This window comes from Oncorhynchus gorbuscha, linkage group LG15, assembly GCF_021184085.1.
Source record: "Oncorhynchus gorbuscha isolate QuinsamMale2020 ecotype Even-year linkage group LG15, OgorEven_v1.0, whole genome shotgun sequence".
Classification (NCBI taxonomy): domain Eukaryota; kingdom Metazoa; phylum Chordata; class Actinopteri; order Salmoniformes; family Salmonidae; genus Oncorhynchus; species Oncorhynchus gorbuscha.
The window spans coordinates 38,992,863-39,013,210 of record NC_060187.1 but is presented as its reverse complement, the minus strand read 5'-3'; the positions used below and the strand labels follow the sequence as shown (position 1 = coordinate 39,013,210).

The window sequence follows — 20,348 nt, the reverse complement described above, 5'->3', positions numbered from 1 at the left end:
AGGACATAGGGGAGAACAGAGGGTTAAAAACACAACATGGAATTGATGGAATTGGAACCAGGTGTGATGGAAGACAAGACAAAACCAATGGAAAATGAGAAGTGGATCGGCGATGGCTAGAAGGTCGGTGACCTCGACCGAAGAACCCCGCCTGAACAAGGAGAGGGACCAACTTCTGCAGAAGTTGTGACATGGAAACCTAGCTGTAGACACCCTAAAGACTGACAAATGCATTAGTCTAGTGTCACTTTGAACATGCCTGCACATCATGGTTCACTAGCAGCCCCAAACATCTAAATAATAAGTTACCAGCCCAACAAGATTGTAAGAATTGTACTTAAACTCCCCCCTCAGACTTATCTGGAGGTTAAGCATATTTTTGTCTATAGTGCATCTTTGTGTCTATATCTATGTAATTGTATTTATGTTAAAAATAGGGACCACTGGAAAAAAGTCCCTGAGTTCATTGTGCAACCCCGGTACCTTAAAAGTATTTGTGTATATATATATTTTTCTTTCGGACCAATAAAATCAATCAATCAATCAATCTGAACTGTGCAGTGGCCAATTGATGAATGGAAAGAGAGATCTGTTATGAAACATAAATGTTTAATAACATTTGAAGATTGTCAAACCAAGCCAAGATGTATTTTCTGTTTGTTGAGATGTACATTTATTGTGGTGTTGAAAATGCTAACCATGATATTGCTCCCATCTTCCCATTCATCCATTCATATACATCATGAATGTTGGGATGGGCCATTGACATGCATGGAACACATCAGCACCATAAATGATTAAAGAATGGGGTTTGCATGTATGACAAGTCTGATGCTGAACTGAATTCCCCAACTGCATGACCACAAACACGATAATAACATAATCACATAATTGCATAATTAAACTCTTCTCATCAGCATGGCCTTATTTCTATTACAGCATATCGGATGATTGTCATTCATATTGCTTTCACCCAGTTCAATGTAACATCGATAGTTTCAGGCTACTACATGATACTAAAACTTTCCCTATACCCATTATGAGGTTGCTACAACTTAGCCTATGAATGAACGTTTACAATGTAGGTGTACACAGGTAGAGAGAAAATCTTTACGTAACAAACAGTGACACATTCAAAACTCCCTTGCACACTGTTGCCCGCATCTAGCTGATCTAGGGTGTAATAATTAGTCCAACAGTTTCTATTGGACAAATCCAGGTATGTTTATCCCTGTTTCGCTCTGTTTGCTTCTGTTTAAGAATTGTTTTACAACAGAATTGGTGGAAGGACTACACCCCTGATCACATGGTAACACAGTTCACTTCATAACAGCCACGTTGTATTCCTTCTCGCATCTATGCGATCTCCTCCTCTCACCTTTTCCCTTCGTTTGTGGACTTCAATGCACAACACATCAGCTGTATGTGTATAGGCGAAAAAACCTTTCCAAGCAAAACCATATCATAACCGTCACACAGCCTACATAGTTTTCATCATATTAGCTAAAGTAACGTCATAGTCAGCATAGCTAACAGAACTAACACGCTAGTGAACCCGCTACAATCATACTGTAATGTTACAGTGTACAGTTAGTAAGCAGTTCAATAAGCAGCTTAGCAGTTACACTGGCAGGCCCTGGTGGCAAGAAATTCGTCAAACCAAAAGCTTACCTTGATTTGGAAGATTTCCAGTGTTGTGTTGGATAGTCATAGCCAGCTAGCTACCATAGTATCCCTCTGTTTGAGCAGAGTCTTAGTAGGCTAAACTAGCTAGCTAGCTGCATTTGTTTGCTAAGTAGGTGAAGTGACAGCGAAAATAAATGACAAAATATAGTTCTCTCTCTCTCTCTTGCTTCTCCTTCCTTTTTGAAGAAATTAATTTGTTGTTAACTGTTCAACTATTGTCTTTCTCTGAGTCAACTACTCACCACATTTCACACACTGCAGTACTAGCTATCTGTATCATATGCTTTCAGTACTAAATTCATTCTCTAATCCTTTGACTGGGTGGACAACACCTCCAGAAGTAGTCATAATTACTGTGGAAGTCTATGGAAGGGGTGAGAACCATGAGCCTCCTAGGTTTTGTGTTGAAGTCAATTTACCCAGAGGATGGAAGCTAGCTGTCCTCCGGCCATATCATGGTGCAGCCCTACAGAGTGCTGTTGAGGCTAATGTAGACCTTCATTGCAAAACAGTATGTTTTAATCACTTATTTGGTGGCGTGAAAATATTTAGTATAGTTTTATCTGAAATGGATAACTTTTTAAATGTTTCACTACTTTTATGAAATTGACTACAGAGGATGGTCCCCTTCCTCCTCTGAGTATCCTCCACTGGTGGAGATAGTCTTCTGTGATGCATGCTGTATTTTTCATCCACACATGACACCGCCCTGACAATATTATACGATGGGGGTGGCCATGTGACGTGTGTAGCTTTGATTAATTTCCTGCTTGACAGCTGACTTGACAGGAACAATCAATTTCAGCACACATTTCATATTGCTGATATAAGGTGGTGTGAAATATTTACAAGCAAAGTAGTCATATTAGTAGGCTTGTGAAAAGTCCATAAAATTGTTTTCTCATTCAGAGCTAATCACTATAAATGATAATCAGTATTTTTTCATTTTTCATTTCACCTTTATTTAACCAGTTCTCATTTGCAACTGCGACCTGGCCAAGATAAAGCAAAGCAGTTCGAAACATACAACAACACAGAGTTACACATGGAATAAACAAACACACAATCAATAATACAGTAGAAAAATCTATATACAGCAAATGAGGTAGGATAAGAGTGGTATAAGGCAATGAACTCTATCAGATAAATAATTGGTGAACCAGGTGAGGCAATCATTTGAGAAACCAAGGATGTTGAGTCTGCCAATAAGAATGTTGTGATTGACACAGTCGAAAGCCTTAGTCAGGTCGATGAATACGGCTGCACAGTAATGTCTCTTATCGATGGCGGTTATGATATCGTTTAGGACCTTGAGCGTGGCTGAGGTGCACCCATGACCAGCTCTGAAACCAGATTGTATAGCGGAGAAGGTATGGTGGGATTCAAAATGGACAGTGATCTGTTTGTTAACTTGGCTTTCGAAGACCTTAGAAAGGCAGGGTAGAATAGATATAGGTCAGTAGCAGTTTGGGTCTAGAGTGTCTCCCCCCTTGAAGAGGGGGATGATCGCGGCATTTTTCCAATCGATGGGAATCTCAGAAATAGAGTTTGAACAGTCTAGTAATAGGGGTTGCAACAATTTTGGCAGATAATTTTACTAATATGACTATCCACTGTATGTCTAACTGCTATGTTCAATGAAAAAGCTAAATATTTTTAGATTTCCTGTTTTCGAATCATAGGCAGACAATATTATATTGTGTATGTTGTCAGAAACTGCGATTTATTTGGATTTTATCACCATGGTGTACCCAAGTTCCCCATTATATAATAATCTGAACTGTTTATGATGTTGTACTTGGCACCAATGTAATCCCTGACCATAAAAACATAGCTGTAGACATCACCTTTCCTGTGGTGTCATGAAGAAAAATGCATTTTCCAGCTATGGCGGAATAGCAAAATGGCCGTCAGAGCTGCCAGGGGGGGTGTTTTTTCCATTGTACATGGCAAAATTGTAGTCCTTGACCATAAAAACATAGCAGTAGACATCACCTTTTCTCTATTATCATGTTTGGTTTAGCAAATATGAAGGAAATACATTGTCCGGCTATGGCCATGTCCGGCTAGGCGTTTTTGCAATGGCTCCTTTTCTGAAAATGTTCGGGACCCTAAACTGTACAAGTGTACCAAGTTTGATGCTTTTAAGAAAAAGTTAACATCCTTTTCACGTATAGCCTGGGCTAAAACACATATATACCCCCCCCCCCAGGCCCATACATAAAGGCAACGATATGCCTGTTCCATGTTGGGGCAGAGAGGGAGAGAAACCAAAGCCCTTGAGGTGGGAGGTGGCTGGATTGGCCCTTGATCTCCTCCTTGTAGTGCAGTAGTGAGTACTGAATCTGTACTGCAGCAATTTCTCACAGCTGAACCTAGTCAGAGAGAAAGGAAAGGGAAATGGGATACCTAATCAGTTGCACAACTCAATGCATTCAACCGAAATGTGTCTTCTGCATTTAATCCAACCCCAGAGACAGAGAGAACAATATGGAGAAGGACAGATAAAGAGAGAAAGATAGAGGAAATGAGAGAGGGAGAGAGAGATAAAGAAAGGAAGAGAGAGCTTATGCAAAATCTTCCTCCTTCAGATGTGGCTAGCATTATCAACCCATGTGGCTTGTCAATTAGTCACTATGACTCTATAGGACCACAGCTTCCTGTTGGTTCATTCACGTGTGGATTCATTGACACTTGATGTAATGATGGGTGGGGACCGGTGGTATGAAAACCAAGGTTGTTGATTACAAACGCAACATACTTCACCATTGTTTCTGTCTGATTCTGCATCTTTATAGTACTCTATTCACGTTTTATAATTAAATGGAAGCTGAAAAGGTTGTCCGTGTTTTCAAGGGGGCGTTCACTGTATTGTTTTAATACACAGCTAAGTCACATGATTAAGCTACCTTCTTGTTCTCTGTCCACGTGTTTCGCGTTGTGTGTGTGACAGGTGTGCGCATTGTTAACTGAAATCCAGTGATGCTTGAAACTAGAATAAAACTCAATTTTCTGCTCTTATATCAAGGGATGAGCAAATACCCTGCTTATTCTTCAGTTGCAGCAACAGACTGTACAAATGAAAGGGCACCATTTTACACTACTGTCTGTACATGAAAGGGCACCATTTTACACTACTGTCTATACATGAAAGGGCACCATTTTACACTACTGTCTATACATGAAAGGGCACCATTTTACACTACTGTCTAAACATGAAAGGGCACCATTTTACACTACTGTCTATACATGAAAGGGCACCATTTTACACTACTGTCTATACATGAAAGGGCACCATTTTACACTACTGTCTATACATGAAAGGGCACCATTTTACACTACTGTCTATACATGAAAGGGCACCATTTTACACTACCGTGACTACAGTATATTTTTTTCATTAAACCCAGCGTTAAATATGTTTTGATGAGGCAGAATTGACACATTTCGATTGGCAGCAACCTCAAAGAGAGGAGGAAACACTGGATTTTAACACTGAATATGGTTTGAATCATTGAAATTCCATTTGAGCAGGGACCTTCTCTCTATGAACAAGCATAGAGTAAACTTAGAGTACTACAGTCCAGCCACCACTTTACAAACATCAGATCAGAATGGTAAACTACCCCTGTGCATATACCCATCAATTCCACTGGAAGTAACTTACATCTATGCTTCTTAGAATAGTACCCATGTACAGGAATGCATGATGCTCCAATTAAAACCCTGTCCTCCACTGAATACAGTCATCATCATCACGCCAAAGAGTGGCTCCATCTCCAGTAATATGACTACTGTTGCAAGATAAACAGTCGTGGCAGGGTTATATTGGTGTGTGTTGACTGAGAGCAGGCCTGTGGTTTAATATATGTCAAATAGAGCCTGGTACACATCTGACATACTCTGACAGTCAATGACTCAAATGTAAATGTGGGAAATCTCTGGGGCTTTCTGGAGCTGTCACTTTTCCTCAACAACTAAATGTTTTCCCTCTCCCACCAGCTCTGTAGCATAAATAGGTCAGGTGATTGCGGTGAACGTGTCTTCCTTGTCTTCCCTATGTATGTTTATGTTCAATGTACAGTAAGAGGTATAGGACCGCATATGTTTAGCTCATGGTTTCATGGATAGGCAATAGGTTGTTTATGGTGAATGATATTGTATGAGAATGCATACAACAACCACAATACATTGAGTACTAGTGTTAATATCCTCATGACCTTAAAATAATAGTTAGGTTAAATATACTTTTTATTTGATTTTATTTCACCTTTATTTAACCAGGTAGGCTAGTTGAGAACAAGTTCTCATTTACAACTGCGACCTGGCCAAGATAAAGCATAGCAGTGTGAACAGACAACACAGAGTTACACATGGAGTAAACAATTAACAAGTCAATAACACAGTAGAAAAAAAGGGGAGTCTATATACAATGTGTGCAAAAGGCATGAGGAGGTAGGCAAATAAGTACAATTTTGCAGATTAACACTGGAGTGATAAATGATCAGATGGTCATGTACAGGTAGAGATATTGGTGTGCAAAAAAGCAGAAAAGTAAATAAATAAAAACAGTATGGGGATGAGGTAGGTGAAAATGGGTGGGCTATTTACCAATAGACCATGTACAGCTGCAGCGATCGGTTAGCTGCTCAGATAGCTGATGTTTGAAGTTGGTGAGGGAGATAAAAGTCTCCAACTTCAGCGATTTTTGCAATTCGTTCCAGTCACAGGCAGCAGAGTACTGGAACGAAAGGCGGCCAAATGAGGTGTTGGCTTTAGTGATGATCAGTGAGATACACCTGCTGGAGCGCGTGCTACGGATGAGTGTTGCCATCGTGACCAGTGAGCTGAGATAAGGCGGAGCTTTGCCTAGACTTGCCTAGACTTTGCATGGACTTGTAGATGACCTGGAACCAGTGGGTCTGGCGACGAATATGTAGCGAGGGCCAGCCGACTAGAGCATACAAGTCGCAGTGGTGGGTGGTATAAGGTGCTTTAGTGACAAAACGGATGGCACTGTGATAAACTGCATCCAGTTTGCTGAGTAGAGTGTTGGAAGCCATTTATCAAACGTTGTCTAAGCATCTATCGGAGTCCAACACGTGAATGCGTACACACAGCAGTGTTCTAGAATATTGGACCGTTGGCTTTCATACTTTTCAAATTCTCAGCGCTGCTAGAGCAATTTCTCCAACCCTCACTCCATTCAAATGGATGGCTGACGAGTGCGTGGAGCCGCATTGGTTGGGAATTTGGGGAGTTGCACATTCGGGCTGTGCATTGCCTGAGGACGTATGTCTGCCAAACATATTTTTATTTACAAACTGTTCCTTTAATAAGCAGGTGCTAACTCCAGTCCATGAGTGCCCCCAACAGTACATATTGTTGATGTGGCCCCGGAAATGCACACCTGATTCTACTTGTTAACTAATCATTGATCCCTTTACAAGTTGAATGTGGTGTTTTTGTCCGCGCTACAACAAAAATGTGTGCTGTTGACTCGAGGACCAGAGTTCGGAGACACTGCTGTAGAGCATATTCCACATTCTCCATTTATATCAACCTGCACTCAGGGGTAGACGTAACATTGTAAATGAAAATCCAGGACACTCAAATTAGTATTACATACCATACCAAATGTAACATATCATTCATTTATGGATGTCCATTATCCATTTCCTATATGTTACAAATTACAATTCACATGATATGTTACAAATTACAATTCATGATATGTTACAAATTCCAATTTGTTGTGACTAACATTAGCTAGGTGGCTAACATTAGCTAGGCTAGGGGTTAGGTTTAGGGGTTAAGGTTAGGGTTAGGGTTAAGGATTGGTTTGTGGTTAGGAATTAGGTTAAAGGGTTAAGGTTAGGGAAGGGTTAGCTAACATGCTAAGTAGTTGAAAAGTAGCTGAAAAGTAGTAAGTAGTTGTAAAGTGGCTAATTAGCTAAAATGCTAAAGTTGTCCATGATGAGATTCGAACGCGCAGCCATTGGGTTGCTCGACGTTAAAAGCCCAACCAACCACCCTCCTTTCATTTTTGCCTTCAGTAATCTTCTGTCTTATGTAACCATACAAAACGTAACATATCATGCTAAGTTGAGTGTCCCCTCTTTCTTCCCTCTTTCTTTCTCTTTCCCTCTGCCTCTATTTCTTGTTCTCTAGTACAAACAAGTGGAGCAGTACATGTCTTTCCACAAACTGCCCGCTGACTTCCGACAGAAAATCCATGACTACTATGAACACAGATACCAGGGCAAGATGTTTGATGAGGAGAGCATCCTGGAGGAGCTTAATGAACCACTGCGGGAGGTAAAACAACCAAACACACCATTAAAACCCTGACAAGGTCTTACACTTAAAGAAAGGAACAAAGGAAAACAATGTCTCTGCCTCAGATGTATTTTGCAAACATGCCCACTGAGAACTTCTGAAGTTCTGAACCACTTCTTTTAAATCACAAAAAAATAAAATCATACTTTATTGGTCACATGCGCCGAATAGCACAGGTGTAGACTTTACAGTGAAATGCTTACTTATGAGCCCGTTCCCATTTAGTTAAAAAGTAAGACAAATATTTGCTGAATAAAAAAGGAAATACTAACACAATAAAAACAACAACGAGACTATACACAAGGAGTACCAGTACCAGGTCAATGTGCAGGTGTACGAGGTAGCTGAGGTCATTGAAGTAATACAGTATTTACATATGGGTAGGGATAAAAGTGACTAGGCCATCAGGATATATAATAAACAGAGTAACAGCAGCGTGAGTGAAAGTGTGTCTGTGTACGTGGTGGTGTGTGTTGGAGTGTCAGTGTAGTAAGTGTGTGGGTAGAGTCTAGTAGGTGTGCAAGAGCCAGTGAAAGGGGGTCAGTGCAAAACCATCAAGATAAATGAAGAAGTAATAAAGGAGGTTAATTTAAATAGTCTGGGTGGCCATTTGATTGATTGACTGTTCAGCAGTCTTATGGCTTGGGGGTGGAAGCTGTTCAGGTGCCTTTTGGTCCAAGACTTAGCGCTCCGGTACTGCTTGCCGTGCGGTAGCAGAGAGAACAGTCTATGACTTGGGTGGCTAGAGTCTTTGATCATTTTTAGGGCCTTCCTGACACCGCCTGATATAGAGGTCCTGCATGTCAGGAAGCTTGGCCTCAGTGATGTACTGGGTCGTACGCTCTACCCTCTGCAGCACCTTGCAGTCGGATGCCGAGCAGTTGCCATACCAAGCGCTGGTGCAGCTGTAGAACTTTTTGAAGATCTGAGGACCCATGCCAAATCTTTTCAGCCTCCTGAGGGGGAAGATGCGTGCCCTCTTCCTGACTTTGTTGGTGTGTTTGGACCATGATATGTCCTTAGTGATGTGGACACAGAGGAACTTGAAGCTCTCAACCCGCTCCACTGCAACCCTGTTGATGTGAATTGGGGCGTGTTCGGCCCTCCGTTTCCTATAGTCCACAATAAGCTCATGGTGATTTTAGGCTTGTGTGATGCTGCTCGGCCATGGAAACCCATTTCCTGAAACTCCCGACGAACAGATCTTGTGCTGACATTGCTTCCTGAAGCTCCCGATGAACAGTTCCTGTGCTGACATTGCTTCCAGTGGCAGCTTGGAACACAGTAGTAAATGTTGCAACCAAGGACAGAAGATGTTAAGCGTTTCAGCACTATGCTGTCTCGTTCTGTGAGCTTGTGTGTCCTACCACTTCGCGGCTGTGCCGTTGTTGCTCCTAGATGTTTCCACTTCAGAATAATAACACTTGCAGTTGACCGGGGCAACTCTAGCAGGACAGTAATCTTACGAACTAACTTGTTGTAAAGGTGTCATCCTGTGACGGAGCCACGTTGAAAGTCAGCTCTTCATTAAGGACATTCTACTGCCAATGTTTCCGAAGGAGATTGCGTGAGTGTGTGCTCAATTTTATACACCTGTCAGCAACGAATGTGGCTGAAATAGCCGAATCCACTCATTTGAAGGGGTGTCCACATAATTTTGTGTATGTAGTGTATGTTAGTCTTAGACTTAACAATTCAAATTCAGTTACATTAATTATATTTTCCCTCAGGAAATTGTCAACTTCAACTGCCGTAAGCTGGTGGCATCCATGCCCCTGTTTGCCAATGCCGACCCCAACTTTGTGACAGCCATGTTGACCAAGCTCCGCTTCGAGGTCTTCCAGCCCGGAGATTACATCATCAGGGAGGGCACCATCGGCAAGAAGATGTACTTCATCCAACATGGTGTGACCAGCGTGCTGACCAAAGGAACTATGGGCATGAAGCTTTCTGATGGATCCTACTTTGGAGGTTTGCTCAACAATATATATATATTTATATCTTTTATTTGATTCAATTCAATTATATTCTATCGTGGTGCTGATAACATAGTGTAGAACAGATATGATATAAGTTACAGTACATTCATGTAGACTTAATTCACATTCCTTTCTCGCTCTACATCAGGGATCATCAAGTTTAAAAAATTCTGGTCGGGGGGCCTGAACGTATTTACAAATAATTTGTGAATTGACCGAAAGAAGACCAAACCGATAAAATATCTGACTAAAACATAACATTTGTATACAATATTTTATGTGAAGGAATACTTGGGAACAGTTTTTAAAAATAAAAATGACTTGGAGCTGATTTTCTGGTGTTTTTACAGTCTTTTATGTCCAACAATACAAATTATTTTTTTAAATAAAAAAAATCGAACCACCGGCGGCCCATCAGTTGGGGAACCCTGCCCTAAATCCTATGATCCAAACCACCAATGTCTCAACTATGTTAATATAAAAATTGTAGCAGGCAAGATAATAAAATAAAACACCCTGACATTTGACTTCTTCTCGCTAGTCTTTTCGCCCTGCAGCCAGTTTTGTCCCCATTTCCCATGCAGTCTGTCCTCTTCCCTGCCTGTTTTCAGATGCATCGCTGCTGTTGATCCACAAAAAAAACACAACTTTTCCCAATGTGTCTGGGCCATGGTCTGGGGGCATTCTTCACATCCGGCTCCTCTTCAGAAGAGTTCAGTTCAGTGGTGCTGTGGGTTGGGCTGTGAGGTGCAAGGAGCCAAGGGCGGATGCTGAAGGAGAGAGATCTACAGCAGCACCCACGGCTCACAAATAACAGCTAATTAGTCCACAGAACACCAATGACAGAGCAATTAGTAATGTCAACCGTCAACCTTCAAAGCCAAGCCATTATACTTTATGCCACCAGGAGGCCAACCCTTTTCTACATGGCATGGGCTAGGCACAAACTTGAATCAGAATGTCTGTTGGATTTGTGGTGGCATTTGCCGATTCATCTGCTATTATTTACAATTAATAATGTTACTGGAGAAGATGCCGTATTTTGGTCATGTTGTTGTAGTATGATGAGGGCATATGGACAGAAGGTAGAAACTAGGCACTGTAATAGTTGCCCTAAGATAAATTAAATGTGGGCATAAGGGAAACGACATGGCCCATATTCGCTGTAATTTGTTTTTAAAGGAGGAAATACTGGAGTGAGCAAATGGGTGTAGAAGAGTCAGAATCACATCCCGGCATTGTGTTCTGCTGCTTGCCTCTGCAGCGCTTGCCACAGCGGAGAGAACGGAATCTCATTCATCTTGTGAAGAACTGTAAATCCCCCATCAGATAGCGGAGAGACACAGGGCCAGCGCTGGCACTCAAGGTCACACTTTAATACCCTGTGAATAAGGAGCCATTTTGAGAGTGGGAGGGGAGCTGGGTGGAGAGGGTTTGTCACTGCGGCTTACTGACAAGATTATTATGTAAATGTATAACTCATGAATGGAACATCCCTTTGTTGCTCTTTAATGGTATGTGGGCCTCTGTCCAGCCGGCAGGAGCTGATCTTTTACTTCACTGCGCTTCTTGTTAAATCCTATTTTTCCATGGTCCCCGGGGGGTTTCCTACCACTGTAAAAGCTGATATGTAGAGTGGAGCCAGTGCAGTTCCCCCATGCATACAGTAAATACTCCCCCCCCCCCTTTACTGAGAGCCAGAGGATACCCTTCACACGCGACAGCAGAGCGAGGGGGGAGAACGGGGAGGCAGCAGAGTAAAAAGAGCATATGGTTGTCAAGACAACCATCAGTCACAGGCCAGAGAAGGAAGGGTAACACCTGAATGTAACGAACCTTGGCTCTACTACGTATCCAATCCTGTAGCTCCCTCCATACACTGAGCAGTCTCAGCAGGGTCTTTGGTTTAAATGCCTTTCTCCTCTCTGTATTCATGCTCTGTATCCTCTCGGTAAATGACCTATGTCCACATGTGATACATTGATACTGTAGGATTGTGTGTGCATTGTATTTGAATCATAGTGTAGCAGTGTTTTATAAGATCGAAATAAGAAGAATAACGAGTGTGACATGTCCAAGGGAACTTTGCCATGGGGATCATGACATTCGAATGGCTCATGTTTCTTTGACATGTTTTCTGTAGCTGAGTTACAGTAATGATGCTCCCTCTGGCCGTGTAGTAATTGTGTCTGTCTCTGACCGTCCTGTCTTTTTCTCCCTCCCACAGAGATCTGTCTGTTGACCCGAGGCAGACGGACGGCCAGTGTGCGGGCGGACACGTACTGCCGTCTCTACTCCCTGTCTGTGGATAACTTCAATGAGGTGCTGGAGGAGTACCCAATGATGAGACGAGCCTTCGAGACTGTGGCCATCGACCGACTGGACCGGATAGGTGAGACCAGCCCACCCACTGACCAATAAATAAGCCACTGACCCATACAGGATTAGATATGCGTGTAGTTGAGGCATTTTGTCATTCACAGAATCAGCAGAACAAAAACAGACATACTGTGTTCTATCAATGGAACCTACTGTAACTATGCCACTAATCATTTCTCTTTGACTTCCCTGGTTCCTTTGATTTAATTTTGGACCCTTTATTTAGATGCAGCTGGTGTATATTCAGCATATGATTTTCACAAGATATGATTAATATCTCAAAATGACTGTGTGTGCCGTCCTCCCCTGGGTTTACTGTAAATGTGCTCTCAGGAGGAGTGATGCTCATTTGTGAAAGGGACTGCTCAGCACACTGTCTAAACAGCTTCCTTATGCTCTCCTCTTCTGTGTGGAAGGGAGGAAGTTACCGTATTCTCTCTTGGTTGCTGCGTTACCTCCAGTGTTGCTACGCTGTCAGTCACTCAGCTATCATCAGAAAGCACCTGGTTAGTGAATTCCGAGCTTTGAGTGTAAACATATAAATGATTAAACAGTGAAGGCAAGGTCAATGTGATGCTGATGTCACCGCTCGGTGACGTGCAGGGGCCCTGCATCCACCACCTGCCAGCGGTTGCCATAGCAGCCAGATTCCACATCAAGTACGAGACATTCGGTTTCACACATTCAGATGAGATTGAGTTGTCTTTGATCTTTGACAACAGATGAATACCTAACCTGAATAGAGCATAGGGGAGCAAGAAAGGTTTCATATTCTGTTTAACCCATTCATGTCCGTGACAGAAATGTAAAATGTATTTTAGTACACTTGTTCTCTGAGCTTACTGATGGACGAATATGAAGACATCTTTTAAATCAGCCAAAGCATTTGTCTACAATGTGAGTTGTTGATATTGTACTATATTTTGTCTCCGGACACATGGGGTTACTGTTTTTACACATTTCATGAATCACGTCATGTGAATGAATACATGTTTAAACGATTCGAACTTTAAACAAAATTTGGTATATAGATTGTCCAGAACAATATATACAGTGTATTCGGAAAGTATTCAGACCACTTGACTTTTTCCACATTTTACAGCCGGACACTAAAATTGATTAAATCATTTTTCCCCCCCTCATCATCTATACACAATACCCCATAATGACAACACAAAAACAGTTTTTAGAAATGTCTGCAAATGTATAAACCCCATCCGCCTAAAATATCACCTTTACATAAATATTCAGACCTTTTATTCAGTACTTTGCTGAAGCACCTTTGCCAGCGATTACACCCCTGAGTCTTCTTGGGTATGATGCTGCCAGCTTAGCACACCAGTATTTGGGGAGTTTCTCCCATTCTTCTCTGCAGATCCTCTTAAGGTTGGATGGGGAGCTGCACAGCTATTTTCAGGTCTCTCCAGAGATGTTCGATCAGGTTCAAGTTCGGGCTCTGGCTGGGCCATTCAAGTACTTGTCCCAAAGCCACTCTTGCGTTGTCTTGGCTGTGTGCTTAGGGTCATTGTCTTGTTGGAAGGTGAACCTTCGCACCAGTCTAAGGTCCTGAGCACTCTGGAGCAGGTTTTCATCATGTATCTCTCTGTACTTTTCTCCATTCATCTTTCCCTCAATCCTGACTAGTCTCCCAGTCCCTGCCGCCACTATGCTTTACCATAGGAATGGTGCCAGGTTTCCTCCAGACGTGACGCTTGGCATTCAGGCCAAAGAGTTCAATCTTGGTTTCATCAGACCAAATAATCTTGTTTCTCAAGGTCTGAGAGTCTTTAGGTGCCTTTTGGCAAACTCCAAGCAGGCTGTCATATGCCTTTTACTGAGGATTGGCTTTCGTCTGGCCACTACCATAAAGGCCTGATTGGTGGAGTGCTGTGGAGATGATTGTCCTTCTGGAAGGTTCTCTCATCTCCACAGAGGAACTTTGTAACTCTTTCAGTGTGACCATCATGTTCTTGGCCACCTCCCTGACAAAGGCCCTTCTCCCCCAATTGCTCAGTTTGGCTGGGTGGCCAGCTCTAGGAAGAATCTTTGTGCTTCCAAACTGCTTCCATTTAGGAATGGTGGAGGCCATTCAACCTCATGGCTTGGTTTTTGCTCTGACGTGCAACTGTCAACTGTGGGACCTTATATAGACAGTTGTGTTCCTTTCCAAATCATGTCCAATCAATTTAATTTATCACAGGTGGACTCCAATCAAGTTGTAGAAACATCTCAAGGATGATCAATGGAAACAGGATGCACCTGAGCTCAATTTTGAATCTCGTAGCAATGGGTCTGAATACGTATGTAAATAAGGTATTTCTGTTTTTATTTTGTATACATTTGCAAAAAAAATTGAAAAAGTTGCTTACGCTTTGTCATTATGGGGTATTGTGTGTAGATTGGTGAGGAAATTGTTTTATTTTAGAATAAGGCTGTAACGTAACAAAATGTGGAAAAAGGAAATGGGTCTGAATACTCTCCGAATGCCTTGAGTATACCAAGCATTAGGAACACCTCCAGAACAGCCAATCCAAACACACTCTCTTATACACACACACCGCTAGAGTACATGCAGTATAAGGAAATCCAGTGCAAGTCAATGGAGACTGCATAGTGAGTCATTTTACAGCAATTTCCTTAACTCAATATTAGGAAGGTTTTACAGAACATATGTTGTGTTGCACCCCCTTTTGCCTTTAGAACAGCCTCAATTCATTGGGGCATGGACTCTACAAGGTGTCGAAAGCATTCCACAGGGATGCTGGCCCATGTTGGCTCCAATGCTTCCACAGTTGTCAAGTTGGCTGGATGTCCTTTGGGTGGTGTACAATTCTTGAGACAAACCCAGCAGAGTTGCTGTTCTTGACACAAACTGGTGCGCCTACTCCCATCCCCCGTTCAAAGGCACTTAAATCTTTTGTCTTGCCCGTTCACCCTCTGAATGGCTCACATAAACAATCCATGTCTCTATGGTCTCAAAACTTCAAAATCCTTCTTTAACCCGTCTCCTACCTTCATCTACGCTGATTGAAGTGGATTTGACAGGGGACATCAATAAAGGATCATAGCTTTTACCTGTGTTTTTAATGCTTTGTACACTCAGTATATACAAAACAAATATCTAAAGAAATACACACACACACAGACTCTCTCTCACGTACACAACCCTAGAATATATGCTTTATAAGTAAATTCAATGGAGACTGGATCTTTCTCTCTCTCAGATCTTAAGAATTATTATGAATGTTTCTTGTGAATGTTTTGCATTCATACCAAACATAATTTGATTTGTGGCACGTTTTTTGATATTGTGCTAAATATTGTACAAGCATGCGAAAGGGTTCATTCGTCTGCTGTTTAGCTATTCTCTAGATTTACTGACAACAGAAGCATCCTGGATCAAAGGCTTAGTTTTGTAAGTGGCCAGACTAAACAGTCACTGGCGGGTAGAAAGCTAATCAAATCAAATCAAATCAAATTTATTTATATAGCCCTTCGTACATCAGCTGATATCTCAAAGTGCTGTACAGAAACCCAGCCTAAAACCCCAAACAGCAAACAATGCAGGTGTAAAAGCACGGTGGCTAGGAAAAACTCCCTAGAAAGGCCAAAACCTAGGAAGAAACCTAGAGAGGAACCGGGCTATGTGGGGTGGCCAGTCCTCTTCTGGCTGTGCCGGGTAGAGATTATAACAGAACATGACCAAGATGTTCAAATGTTCATAAATGACCAGCATGGTCAAATAATAATAAGGCAGAACAGTTGAAACTGGAGCAGCAGCACAGTCAGGTGGACTGGGGACAGCAAGGAGCCATCATGTCAGGTAGTCCTGGGGCACGGTCCTAGGGCTCAGGTCCTCCGAGAGAGAGAAAGAAAGAGAGAATTAGAGAGAGCATATGTGGGGTGGCCAGTCCTCTTCTGGCTGTGCCGGGTGGAGATTATAACAGAACGTGGCCAAGATGTTCAAATGTTCATAAATGACCAGCATGGTTGAATAATAGTAAGGCAGAACAGTTGAAACTGGAGCAGGAGCATGGCCAGGTGGACTGGGGACAGCAAGGAGTCCTCATGTCAGGTAGTCCTGGGACATGGTCCTAGGGCCCAGGCCAGTTGAAACTGGAGCAGCAGCATGGCCAGGTGGACTGGGGACAGCAAGGAGTCATCATGTCAGGTAGTCCTGGGGCATGGTTCTAGGGCTCAGGTCCTCCGAGAGAGAGAAAGAAAGAGAGAAGGAGAGAATTAGAGAACGCACACTTAGATTTACACAGGACACCGAATAGGACAGGAGAAGTACTCCAGATAAACAAACTGACCCTAGCCCCCCGACACAAACTACTGCAGCATAAATACTGGAGGCTGAGACAGGAGGGGTCAGGAGACACTGTGGCCCCATCCGAGGACACCCCGGACAGGGCCAAACAGGAAGGATATAACCCCACCCACTTTGCCAAAGCACAGCCCCCACACCACTAGAGGGAAATCTTCAACCACCAACTTACCATCCTGAGACAAGGCCGAGTATAGCCCACAAAGATCTCCGACACGGTACAACCCAAGGGGGGGGGGGGAACCCAGACAGGCCGACCACAACAGTGAATCAACCCACCCAGGTGACGCATCCCCCCAGGGACGGCACGAGAGAGCCCCAGCAAGCCAGTGACTCAGCCCCGTAACAGGGTTAGAGGCAGAGAATCCCAGTGGAAAAAGGGGAACCGGCCAGGCAGAGACAGCAAGGGCGGTTCGTTGCTCCAGAGCCTTTCCGTTCACCTTCCCACTCCTGGGCCAGACTACACTCAATCATATGACCCACTGAAGAGATGAGTCTTCAGTAAAGACTTAAAGGTTGAGACCGAGTTTGCGTCTCTGACATGGGTAGGCAGACCGTTCCATAAAAATGGAGCTCTATAGGAGAAAGCCCTGCCTCCAGCTGTTTGCTTAGAAATTCTAGGGACAATTAGGAGGCCTGCGTCTTGTGACCGTAGCGTACGTATAGGTATGTACGGCAGGACCAAATCAGAGAGGTAGGTAGGAGCAAGCCCATGTAATGCTTTGTAGGTTAGCAGTAAAACCTTGAAATCAGCCCTTGCTTTGACAGGAAGCCAGTGTAGAGAGGCTAGCACTGGAGTAATATGATCAATTTTTTTGGTTCTAGTCAGGATTCTAGCAGCCGTATTTAGCACTAACTGAAGTTTATTTAGTGCTTTATCCGGGTAGCCGGAAAATAGAGCATTGCAGTAGTCTAACCTAGAAGTGACAAAAGCATGGATTAATTTTTCTGCATCATTTTTGGACAGAAAGTTTCTGATTTTTGCAATGTTACGTAGATGGAAAAAAGCTGTCCTCGAAATGGTCTTGATATGTTCTTCAAAAGAGAGATCAGGGTCCAGAGTAACGCCGAGGTCCTTCACAGTTTTATTTGAGACGACTGTACAACCATTAAGATTAATTGTCAGATTCAACAGAAGATCTCTTTGTTTCTTGGGACCTAGAACAAGCATCTCTGTTTTGTCCGAGTTTAATAGTAGAAAGTTTGCAGCCATCCAGATCTAATGAATTCCAGATCTAAACAGTCATTCAGAGGATGGTAATTCTCTGTTAACCTTGGAGTTATTTTGGTCTTTTTCCGACACCTTCATCTAAAGCATCCAAAGAAATCATGTTTATAAAGTCTTGTAGTTTACGCAATGTCAGGACAGGAGACTATGATCCTTCTGTTTAGCAGATCAGGGTGTGTACTACAGTGCTCTGGCGCCTTTAGATGTCTATGGAAGAGACAGTAGACTAGACTCATTGAACTCTGACCCTAAGGAAACATAATAGACTTGGCCCTTTTGGCCTGGGGCCTATAGCAGCCAACCACTCTGCAGTCAACTGGACTGTGTTGTACCATGCTAGCTAGTTATGCAGCTTGAATTAGAGTTAATGTCCCTGTCAGACTGTATTTTCCATGTTCTCCCAGTCCCTCAGACTCATGTTTCAAATCCACCTGATGTTTTCATGTGGGTGTCACTCTATTTGTTTTTAAAAGCCCGATGGAGACTGACAAGTTGAAAATGCCCTGCTGATAGGGAGAAAAACAGAGAGTAGTAAAGATGAAACTCTGAAACTTGAGAGGGGGCGGAAGTAATAATCCTGGGAGTTTTTTTTAATGCGCGTTCAACTAGAAATGTTTTGAACACTGGAGAGATGAGAGAGATGGATCTGTGATCTTACTTGGCCGCCTGCGTGAGCTCCGTGAAGGAGGCAATTTCAGCTGCAAATTGGTTTCTCCCCCAGCACCACCACCAACCCAGGCCCACACAACCACTACACACATGCACATGTTGATCCACCCCATTTTTTGAGAAAACACAGGCCACCCATCCTCACACCCTTGTGTTTACAATTCAGGTGGTACATGCTATAGATGGGACGATTAACTGAAAATTGCAGACACCGACATTGCCTGCATCTTACCAAAGCATTTTGCTTACGTCCGTAAACTGGTAATTAGGCTACACAATGTTTTTTAGGGTTCTATTCAAACCATTATTTGGTCAACTGTAATGTGCATTAACCTGCTTCCTGCAAGTAAAGTATCTGCCCCTCCGCCCCTGTTTCGCTGCCCGCTCTCAATCCCTCCCCCCACCTTGTGCACGGAGTGAAGGGAGCATACGAACAACATTTCAAAATGTAATTGCAGGAAAAACACTTTTTTCCTAATGTTACTGTTGTTAAAGAGAGGAGAGTCTCAGCTTCAAATCAAATCAAATCAAATTTATTTGTCACATACACATGGTTAGCATTACATTTACATTTACATTTACATTTAAGTCATTTAGCAGATGCTCTTATCCAGAGCGACTTACAAATTGGTGCATTCACCTTATGACATCCAGTGGAACAGTCACTTTACAATAGTGCATCTAAATCTTAAAGGGGGGGTGAGAGGGATTACTTATCCTATCCTAGGTATTCCTTAAAGAGGTGGGGTTTCAGGTGTCTCCGGAAGGTGTTGATTGACTCCGCTGTCCTGGCGTCGTGAGGGAGTTTGTTCCACCATTGGGGGGCCAGAGCAGCGAACAGTTTTGACTGGGCTGAGCGGGAGCTGTACTTCCTCAGTGGTAGGGAGGCGAGCAGGCCAGAGGTGGATGAACGCAGTGCCCTTGTTTGGGTGTAGGGCCTGATCAGAGCCTGGAGGTACTGAGGTGCCGTTCCCCTCACAGCTCCGTAGGCAAGCACCATGGTCTTGTAGCGGATGCGAGCTTCAACTGGAAGCCAGTGGAGAGAACGGAGGAGCGGGTGACGTGAGAGAACTTGGGAAGGTTGAACACCAGACGGGCTGCGGCGTTCTGGATGAGTTGAAGGAGTTTAATGGCACAGGCAGGGAGCCCAGCCAACAGCGAGTTGCAGTAATCCAGACGGGAGATGACAAGTGCCTGGATTAGGACCTGCGACGCTTCCTGTGTGAGGCAGGGTCGTACTCTGCGGATGTTGTAGAGCATGAACCTACAGGAACGGGCCACCGCCTTGATGTTGGTTGAGAACGACAGGGTGTTGTCCAGGATCACGCCAAGGTTCTTAGCGCTCTGGGAGGAGGACACAATGGTGTTGTCAACCGTGATGGCGAGATCATGGAACGGGCAGTCCTTCCCCGGGAGGAAGAGCAGCTCCGTCTTGCCGAGGTTCAGCTTGAGGTGGTGATCCGTCATCCACACTGATATGTCTGCCAGACATGCAGAGATGCGATTCGCCACCTGGTCATCAGAAGGGGGAAAGCAGAAGATTAGTTGTGTGTCGTCTGCATAGCAATGATAGGAGAGACCATGTGAGGTTATGACAGAGCCAAGTGACTTGGTGTATAGCGAGAATAGGAGAGGGCCTAGAACAGAGCCCTGGGGGACACCAGTGGTGAGAGCGCGTGGTGAGGAGACAGATTCTCGCCACGCCACCTGGTAGGAGCGACCTGTCAGGTAGGACGCAATC

General features: G+C 43.4%; 1 protein-coding gene across 1 annotated transcript in view; it reads left to right on the top strand.

Moving 5' to 3' along the window:
* LOC123996757 (potassium/sodium hyperpolarization-activated cyclic nucleotide-gated channel 2-like) overlaps positions 1-20,348 on the top strand; it is a 76,036-nt gene that overhangs the window by 43,783 nt on the left and 11,905 nt on the right. The window contains exons 5-7 of the mRNA XM_046300423.1: positions 7,858-8,004; positions 9,756-9,996; positions 12,232-12,396. Coding sequence (XP_046156379.1) covers positions 7,858-8,004; positions 9,756-9,996; positions 12,232-12,396 — 553 coding nt within the window. The remainder of the gene's footprint in view (positions 1-7,857; positions 8,005-9,755; positions 9,997-12,231; positions 12,397-20,348) is intronic.